The 10,727-nt window shown below is 43.2% G+C and overlaps 1 protein-coding gene across 1 annotated transcript in view; it reads right to left on the bottom strand.

Annotated features, from left to right (window-relative positions):
• Nucleotides 1-396: 396 nt before the first annotated feature.
• Nucleotides 397-10,727, bottom strand: part of slc8a2a (solute carrier family 8 member 2a) — a 105,794-nt gene continuing 95,463 nt past the window's right edge. Inside the window, exons 9-13 of the mRNA XM_061740662.1 lie at nt 6,803-6,820; nt 5,605-5,717; nt 4,661-4,760; nt 3,272-3,538; nt 397-2,463 (exon numbers count right to left, since the gene is read on the bottom strand). Of these exons, the coding sequence (XP_061596646.1) occupies nt 2,087-2,463; nt 3,272-3,538; nt 4,661-4,760; nt 5,605-5,717; nt 6,803-6,820 (875 nt within the window). The 3' untranslated portion in view covers nt 397-2,086. The remainder of the gene's footprint in view (nt 2,464-3,271; nt 3,539-4,660; nt 4,761-5,604; nt 5,718-6,802; nt 6,821-10,727) is intronic.

The raw sequence follows: 10,727 nt of genomic DNA, 5'->3' as shown, positions 1-10,727 counted from the left end.
CGGCCAAGCTGCCCTGTCAAGGCCAGATTATAGAATCAACAATTATATTGCAAACAGACAGACTCAGTAATTTTCCGTCTGCCTTCAGTCTCTGGTTCATCAATGGCGACTCCAAACAGATGAATTTGTGATCACTTCCCGCCAAGCCGAGCTTCCAACTTCTCCAAGGTCTTATCGCCGTGCTTATCCCCTCAGCCACATCCGGCAGCTCTGAAAGAGCCAAAGCAGCTGTCGACGACTTACGCGTTTGTCGGTAGACCAGGAATCCCCCTCCTCCGATCAAGAGAAATCCTGCTATCATAAATCCAATTATGAAGCATCTTCAACGTCCTCGACAGACAGAATCACCAAACACAACGGTTTCCAATGTTTCCAGGAATCCATTGTGTATCCAGAAAAAAATGTCCCATCGGGGCAGGAGGGCTCCCTTATCCCTTACCCCCTGACTTCTCGTCGCAAAAAAAAACGGTCTTCAGGTCTCCAGCGACTCCAGCACAGAAAACGGTGACTGGTTTCTGTTTTAATCCAGAAACTCAGTGCTTTTAGTCCAAATAACTTAAAACAAAGGAATCATTAATCATTAATAAAGAGGAGGTTTATCTGCTACAGTCGTCCTGGAAACGACCAACAGTCTCACCAACAGGTGATACTGTAGTCCAGGTGAGACTGTAGTTCACGCTCACCGACCACAGATTAAATATATTTAACTGTGATTAAAGTCCGTGTTTTAAACCTGATAAACTCAGATTTAAATAGTTATTAAACTCCGTGTTTAAACCTGATAAATCAGACTGTCCTGAGCAGCAGCTTCAACAGAAACAGAGTTTATAATAGTTTATAATAGTTCTGTTCTATTCTGTCTGAGATCTGAACAGTGTGTTATTATCACACAGATGATCCGTGTAAAAGCAGCTTTTACTGATTATCTACTTTAACTACGTGATTGATCAGTAAATTAATTAATCTGATCCTAAACTTGAGTCTCCAGGTCTCCAGCGACTCCAGCGTTTCTGTTTTAATCCAGAAACACTTAAATAACTTAAAACAAAGGAATCATTAATCATTAATAAAGAGGTTTTTCTGCTACAGTCGTCGTGGAAACAACCAAAAGTTTGTGTTTACGAGTCTGTAACTTCCACGTGTTTTTATAATGAAGACTGTATAATGAGACGGTAGTCCAGGTTTAGTTCTGGTGATGGTAGTCCAGGTGGAGGTGGTATCTAGCCCCACCCCCCTCAGAAACCCTGGACTCGGCAGTACGCCTCCAGACTGGAGAACAGGATGTACAGGAACCAGAGTCCAGGTGAGACGGTAGTCCAGGAGAGATGGTAGTCCAGGAGAGATGGTAGTCCAGGTGAGACGGTAGTCCAGGTGAGACGGTAGTCCAGGAGAGATGGTAGTCCAGGTGAGACGGTAGTCCAGGTGAGACGGTAGTCCAGGAGAGATGGTAGTCCAGGAGAGACGGTAGTCCAGGTGAGACGGTAGTCCAGGAGAGATGGTAGTCCAGGAGAGACGGTAGTCCAGGAGAGATGGTAGTCCAGGAGAGACGGTAGTCCAGGTGAGACGGTAGTCCAGGTGAGACGGTAGTCCAGGAGAGATGGTAGTCCAGGTGATACGGTAGTCCAGGAGAGATGGTAGTCCAGGAGACACGGTGGTCCAGGTGAGACGGTAGTCCAGGTGGAGGTGGTATCTCCTTCAGAACCCCTGGACGTGGCAGTAAATGTACAGAAACTAGAGTCCCGTTGAGATGGTAGTCCAGGTGAAGGTGGTATTTAGCCCCAGAACCCCCTCAGAGCCCCTGAACGTGGCAGTCTGACTCCAGGCTGGAGAACAGGATGTACAGGTACTAGAGTCCTGGTGAGATGGTAGTCCAGGAGAGATGGTAGTCCAGGTGGATGTTCTGGTGATGGTAGTCCAGGTGAGTCCAGGTGTTGGTGTTTCCCCTCAGAACCCCTGGACGTGGCAGTAGGCCTCCAGGCTGGAGAACAGCACGTACAGAAACCAGAGTCCAGGAGAGACGGTAGTCCAGGTGTAGTTCTGGTGACGGTAGTCCAGGTGTAGTCCAGGTGGAGGTGGTATCTAACCTTCAGAAACCCTGGACGTGGCAGTAGGCCTCCAGGCTGGAGAACAGCACGTACAGGAACCAGAGTCCGAACAGGAACAGCGCCGTGAGCACCTTGGGGACCCGCGGGCCGCCCAGCTCGCCCCCTATGGACGGTTTCCGGCGGAACATCAACAGTCCCATGCTGAAGAAGGCGAAGATGGTGAAGAGCGTGACGGAGAAGGCCAGCGAGCCCGGGTCCACGTGGAAGGGCACGCCCTTCACCTCCCAGTAGATGGCGGCCACCGACCAGGCCAGGCCGATGCCCAGGAACACGTTGACCGCGTTGCTGCCCGTCACGTTGCCAATGCAGGCGTCGGCGTACTGGTCCTGGATCGCCGCCACTTTACTGGCAAACGTGTCTGGGGGGGAGAAAAACCAGAAAGTTAGAAAATTAACTTGAGATAAGAGATGACTTAATTGTTGTCCAGCAACCATTAACCAACCAAGATTCTTATGCATCTCTATTTTGTGCTCTAATATTTTGCATTGTATACCTTTAATATTTTGATTTTGTCTAATAGCTGCTGCTAAAGGTTCAATAAATATTGCAAATAATGAGGGAGAGAGAGGGCAACCCTGTCTAGTGCCTCTTTGCAATTTAAAACTTGTAGAGATTTGATCATTTGTCCTTACACGTGCCTTGGGAGAGCTGCATAATATTTTTATCCAGTCAATAAAAGATTTGCCAAATCCAAATTTGTGTAAAGTTGCCAATAGAAACTTTCATTTTACCCAATCGAATGCCTTTTCAGCGTCTAAGGATATAATAGTAGTTTCCTGCAGGAGAGGAGTGCAGGAGAGTTTTAGAGAGAGACGAAAATAGTTATGGGTCGTTGTTGTCGCTCTTTTCTCTTCTTCTAAACCAGCGGTCGGCAACCCAAAATGTTTTAGATCCATATTGGACCAAAAACACAAAAAACTAATATGTCTGGAGCCGCAAAAAATGAAAAGTCTCCAGACATATTTGTTTTTTGTGATTTCTGTCCAATATGGATCTAAAACATGTCGGGTTTCCGACCGCTGGTCTAGAGGAACGGAGACTAAACAGCTGTTGGTGAGTGATAGATTACACAGATATGTTTGCGAGTGTTTGAAGAAAACAAGAGCCTTCGTACCGGGGAGTGATTGATTGATTGATTGATTGATTGTTTAAGGAAACCTTCGTACCGGGCAGCGACGTCCCCAGCGCTACGAACACCACGGCGGTGACGGTGTCTCTCAGGCCGACGGTGCAGCCGAAGTGCGAGGCCAGGTCTCCGATCACGGCCGTCAGGAAGCCGATGACGGAGATGGAGACCAGGAAACACGCCCAGCCGTTCCAGTAGCCGGTGGGAGGAACGCAGGCAAACAGAAGCTTCCAGAAGACGCACAGGATGTGCATGAAGTAATCGAAGCAGTTTGGACTCCGAGGTTCCTCGTCGTCATCTCCATCACCTGGAGGAGAAAGAGAAGACACAATTAGAATAAAAGAAATATATCATGGTTCCTGTCCGTCGTCGTCATCTCCATCACCTGGTTGAAAACAAGACACAATGGTGAATTAAAGCTGCAGCAGCGATGAACGGATGAACGGTCCTCCACCCTGGTGCAGGTTCCGGCTGCAGTGGAAGTTTGTACCGTATTGTCCCGAATATAAGACGATCCTGATTATAAGACGACGCTCTTTTTCAAGACTCAAGTTTGAAGAAAGACTTTTTGAACACCAAATTAAATTTTTATACAGAAAATAATGACAGTACATCTGAAACAAATGATTATAACAATATATTGGAGAGAAAAAGCCTGTTATTTTGACTATTTGAAATCATTATCTTGAAGTTTGCATCATAACTTCTCCTCAGCTGCCGGTTCACCTGCCGAACTTCCACCCACTTTTCTCCAGATTGTCGCTACGTTTCTCCACTTTCTGTTATCTCTTCTCTTATTTTCTTCTCCTTTCTTTCTTATACTATTTTTTATTTTTCTTCTTCGTGACAGGGGTTCCTTTGTTCTGGGGAGTTAAGTTCAGCATTGGCTTTAAAGATATCTGGCGCCATCTAGTGGTGTAAATGTGTATAACGTCTAGACCCCGAATGTAAGACGACCCACACTTCTTCAGTCTAATTTAAATGTAAAAAACACCGTCTTATATTCAGACCAATACGGTATGACTTGATGTACATTCTTCAGAACTGGACATTTAGTGGATGAACCACCACGAGTCTCTATGTCAAACCATTCAAAAGTTATAGCAGAAAGTAGGAACTATCAGATATGGACCAATCAGATGAAGGGTGGGCGCGCTTTTTGGCGTCTAGCGTCGCCACGGTAACACTTTTGAAAGAGAAAAGTAATGCGTGTTGTCGCAGGATGGAGACGCAAGTTTTGATGTATAACACACCTGGGTGCACGTTACGGTTCGGGCCGTATTAACTGCTGTACAACTGTAAGTTGTGACATGATACAGGTGTGTAGCGATTTTCGTGGATGTACGTCAAACCGTACATGCCAAAACAAACACAAAAACAAGCATTTAATGTCCTTTTTAATATCCGTTTTGTGCAGTTTAACACCGACCTGCGCTGACGGTGACGGCTTCCTTGAACTGCTCCTTCCACGAGTGGGTTCCGATCACACGGGCCAGGTTCGTGTCCTTGATCAGTTTGTCCACCGTGTTCTGGAGGAAACAGAAATAATCTCAGCTGTCGTTGGTCGTAAATCAGCATCATTGTTCTGGTCCAACAGAGGAAGCAGAAGTTATCTCAGGTGGGGTTGCTGTCGTTGGTCGTAAACCGTACAAAAACCTTTAGATTGGTTCCATTCCAGCACACACTGATACACGGAAACCCTCCGCGTATCTCCAATAAAGATGCATTAATGCATAAGGGAAGTTAAAGAACCAAACAGAAATGGAGACAGTTCTTCCACATGCTTAGAGAGATAAAGAGATGATAAAATAATCACTACATGCTGTAGAAACTTTACCTGGTCAATGACTCCGTTGGGAGTCTGGAGGAGTTAAAGGAAACCAGCGGATTAACACAATAAAACACTGAAGATTTTAAAGGAACTCATTTTGTGAGTAAATCCATGTCAACGTTTCACTCCCTAAAAAGCTGCTTCAGATTTTCTCCTGAGCACATTTTAACGTTCATTAACAGTCCTTGTATTCCATCCTCCCTGTTAGTCCATCATGACCTGGTTCCCTAACCCTAACCCTAACCCTAACCTGGTTCCCTAACCCTAACCCTAACCCTAACCTGGTTCCCTAACCCTAACCCTAACCCTAACCTGGTTCCCTAACCCTAACCCTAACCCTAACCTGGTTCCCTAACCCTAACCCTAACCCTAACCTGGTTCCCTAACCCTAACCTGGTTCCCTAACCCTAACCTGGTTCCCTAACCCTAACCTGGTTCCCTAACCCTAACCTGGTTCCCTAACCCTAACCTGGTTCCCTAACCCTAACCTGGTTCCCTAACCCTAACCCTAACCCTAACCCTAACCTGGTAAAACCTCTCACCTTGAAGTTGCAGGACTCCTGGATCGAGACCTCCAGCCGGCTGTGCTCCCCCAGGACGGGTTTCCCCATCTCAGAAATCCTCCGGGCCTCCTCCTCCTCCGGGGTCGGGTGGCCTGACAAGAAAACCGGACGTCAGGACGCACGTCAGGACAGACATCAGGACGGACGTCAGGACGGACGTCAGGACGGACGTCAGGACGGACATCAGGACGGACGTCAGGACGGACGTCAGGACGGACATCCGGTTACAGCAGTGGTTCCCAAACTGGGGGGCGCGCCCCCTAGGGGGCTGTGGCGCTATTGCAGGCGGGGGCGCGACGAGGTTGGAAAGTAGGGTTCATTTTTTTTTTTTTTAAGATTTTTTATTTCTTTAAGATTTTGCCTTCAATACATCTGTGCAGTGAGAGAGAGACAGGAAATAGGGGGGGTCTGTAACATGAACAAGCCCACCCCAAGCACTGAAAAGATGTGGGGATTAAAACTGACATTTTTGCAGAGCAATTGTTGAAATTTTGGTTATTTGTTTAGCTGTTGCTGCTGTTTTTCAAAAATATGTTGAAAGTAATGCATACTGTATTGTACAGTAAAAAGAAACTTAAATAAATGTGTTTCACACATGAAGCAAGCCCACTCACATCACTGAAAGATGTGGGGATTAAGAGATGGACAGTTTTTTTCGCACATATGTTCAATATATGAAATAAATTGCAGTCACATTTGAATGCAAAAGATGTGTCTGTGTTGGGGTCGGGGGGGTCGAAAATTCTGTTACGTACAAAAGGGGGGCCTGGCAGAAAAAGTTTGGGGACCACTGGGTTACAGTATGATGGGTTAAAAACACAACAAACCAAACACACATACACGTCAAATGGAATCAAAACTTTGGGGTTTCATGGTAAAACACCACACTCATGCAAACTTTCCTAGGGTATGACGTAATCTAAAGCCAATATAAAGTTGTCGTTTCTCTGGTTTAATCTAAAAGGTTTGTTGGTGCTTATTCCTCCCTTTCAGATATAATGAACTGTGTATTTTTGTGTATCTGTTACTTAAAGACAATCACATCAAAGAGATGAATAAACTTCTACTATCTGCAGAAAAAGGTTTTCTATCTACTATCAATAATTTGTCCCAATAAAACCTACACTTTATCTATTTTAAAATACGTTTAACACCCACACACAGCAAACAGCCTTACCCTGGTTTAGCAGCAGAGCTGTGAAGAACAACAGAAACAGGTTCAGTACAGAGTTTAAACATCTAGCTGCGTCAGGACTCTTCCAGAACCTGGACCTGGACCTGGACCTGGTCCTGGTCCCTACATAACTCTTTTGCCTGCATGAATGAACCACACACGAAAGAACGCACGCACAAAAAACGCACGCATGAATGAACGCACGAACGAACGCACGCACGAAAGAACGCACGAACAAACGCACGAAAAAACGGACGCACGTAAAAACGCACGCACGAAAAAACGCACGAAAGAACGAACGCACGAAAAAACGCACGCACGAACAAACGCACGAAAAAACGAACGCACGAAAAAACACACGCACGAAAAACGCACATACGCACAAAAAACGAACGCACGAAAAAACGCACGCACGTACGAAAAAATGCACGAAAGAACGAACGCACGAAAGAACGCACGCACGAACGAACGCACGAAAAAACGCACTTTTAGGCTCCACCATCTCTACATAACTCTATTAGACTCCATATTACCTACATAACTCTTTTAGGCTCCATATTACCTACATAACTCTTTTAGACTCCATATTACCTACATAACTCTTTTAGGCTCCATATTACCTACATAACTCTTTTAGGCTCCATATTACCTACATAACTCTTTTAGGCTCCACCATCCCTACATAACTCTTTTAGGCTCCATATTACCTACATAACTCTTTTAGACTCCATATTACCTACATAACTCTTTTAGGCTCCATATTACCTACATAACTCTTTTAGACTCCACCATCCCTACATAACTCTTTTAGGCTCCATATTACCTACATAACTCTTTTAGACTCCATATTACCTACATAACTATTTTAGGCTCCATATTACCTACATAACTCTTTTAGACTCCATATTACCTACATAACTCTTTTAGGCTCCATATTACCTACATAACTCTTTTAGACTCCATATTACCTACATAACTCTTTTAGGCTCCATATTACCTACATAACTCTTTTAGGCTCCATATTACCTACATAACTCTTTTAGACTCCATATTACCTACATAACTCTTTTAGACTCCATATTACCTACATAACTCTTTTAGGCTCCATATTACCTACATAACTCTTTTAGGCTCCATATTACCTACATAACTCTTTTAGGCTCCATATTACCTACATAACTCTTTTAGACTCCATATTACAAACATAACTCTTTTAGGCTCCATATTACCTACATAACTCTTTTAGGCTCCACCATCCCTACATAACACTTTTAGGCTCCACCATCCCTACATAACTCTTTTAGGCTCCATATTACCTACATAACTCTTTTAGACTCCATATTACAAACATAACTCTTTTAGGCTCCATATTACCTTCATAACTCTTTTAGACTCCATATTACAAACATAACTCTTTTAGGCTCCATGTTCCCTACATAACTCTTTTAGGCTCCATATTACCTACATAACTCTTTTAGGCTCCACCATCCCTACATAACTGTTTTAGGCTCCACATTACCTACATAACTCTTTTAGGCTCCACCATCCCTACATAACTCTTTTAGGCTCCATATTACCTACATAACTCTTTTAGGCTCATTATTACCTACATAACTCTTTTAGGCTCCATATTACCTACATAACTCTTTTAGGCTCCATCATCCCTACATAACTCTTTTAGGCTCCACCATCTCTACATAACTCTTTTAGGCTCCATATTACCTACATAACTCTTTTAGACTCCACCATTTCTACATAACTCTTTTAGGCTCCATATTACCTACATAACTCTTTTAGGCTCCACCATCCCTACATAACTCTTTTAGGCTCCATATTACCTACATAACTCTTTTAGGCTCATTATTACCTACATAACTCTTTTAGGCTCCATATTACCTACATAACTCTTTTAGGCTCCACCATCCCTACATAACTCTTTTAGGCTCCATATTACCTACATAACTCTTTTAGGCTCCACCATCCCTACATAACTCTTTTAGGCTCCATATTACCTACATAACTCTTTTAGGCTCCATATTACCTACATAACTCTTTTAGGCTCCATATTACCTACATAACTCTTTTAGGCTCCACCATCCCTACATAACTCTTTTAGGCTCCACCATCCCTACATAACTATTTTAGGCTCCACCATCCCTACATAACTCTTTTAGGCTCCATATTACCTACATAACTCTTTTAGACTCCATATTACAAACATAACTCTTTTAGGCTCCATATTACCTACATAACTCTTTTAGGCTCCATATTACCTACATAACTCTTTTAGGCTCCACCATCCCTACATAACTCTTTTAGGCTCCATATTACCTACATAACTCGTTTAGGCTCCACCATCCCTACATAACTCTTTTAGGCTCCATATTACCTACATAACTCTTTTAGGCTCCACCATCCCTACATAACTCTTTTAGGCTCCATATTATCTACATAACTCTTTTAGGCTCCACCATCCCTACATAACTCTTTTAGGCTCCATATTACCTACATAACTCTTTTAGGCTCCATATTACCTACATAACTCTTTTAGGCTCCATCATCCCTACATAACTCTTTTAGGCTCCACCATCTCTACATAACTCTTTTGGGCTCCATATTACCTACATAACTCTTTTAGGCTCCACCATCCCTACATAACTCTTTTAGGCTCCACCATCCCTACATAACTCTTTTAGGCTCCATATTACCTACTTAACTCTTTTAGGCTCCACCATCCCTACATAACTATTTTAGGCTCCACCATCCCTACATAACTCTTTTAGGCTCCACCATCCCTACATAACTATTTTAGGCTCCACCATCCCTACATAACTCTTTTAGGCTCCATATTACCTACATAACTCTTTTAGGCTCCACCATCCCTACATAACTCTTTTAGACTCCATATTACCTACATAACTCTTTTAGGCTCCATATTACCTACATAACTCTTTTAGGCTCCACCATCCCTACATAACTCTTTTAGGCTCCACCATCCCTACATAACTCTTTTAGGCTCCATATTACCTACATAACTCTTTTAGGCTCCACCATCCCTACATAACTCTTTTAGGCTCCATATTACCTACATAACTCTTTTAGGCTCCACCATCCCTACATAACTCTTTTAGGCTCCACCATCCCTACATAACTCTTTTAGGCTCCACCATCCCTACATAACTCTTTTAGGCTCCATATTACCTACATAACTCTTTTAGGCTCCACCTTCCCTACATAACTCTTTTAGGCTCCATATTACCTACATAACTCTTTTAGGCTCCATATTACCTACATAACTCTTTTAGACTCCATATTACAAACATAACTCTTTTAGGCTCCATATTACCTTCATAACTCTTTTAGACTCCATATTACCTACATAACTCTTTTAGACTCCATATTACAAACATAACTCTTTTAGGCTCCATATTACCTACATAACTCTTTTAGGCTCCATGTTCCCTACATAACTCTTTTAGGCTCCATATTACCTACATAACTCTTTTAGGCTCCATATTACCTACATAACTCTTTTAGACTCCACCATCCCTACATAACTCTTTTAGACTCCATATTACCTACATAACTCTTTTAGACTCCACCATCCCTACATAACTCTTTTAGGCTCCACCATCCCTACATAACTCTTTTAGACTCCACCATCCCTACATAACTCTTTTAGGCTCCATATTACCTACATAACTCTTTTAGACTCCACCATCCCTACATAACTCTTTTAGGCTCCATATTACCTACATAACTCTTTTAGGCTCCACCATCCCTACATAACTCTTTTAGGCTCCATATTACCTACATAACTCTTTTAGGCTCCACCATCCCTACATAACTCTTTTAGGCTCCACCATCCCTACATAACTCTTTTAGGCTCCATATTACCTACATAACTCTTTTAGGCTCCACCATCCCT

The sequence above is a fragment of the Cololabis saira genome, chromosome 14 (genome assembly GCF_033807715.1).
Source record: "Cololabis saira isolate AMF1-May2022 chromosome 14, fColSai1.1, whole genome shotgun sequence".
Taxonomy (NCBI): domain Eukaryota; kingdom Metazoa; phylum Chordata; class Actinopteri; order Beloniformes; family Belonidae; genus Cololabis; species Cololabis saira.
This window is presented reverse-complemented; position numbering and strand designations above follow the sequence as displayed.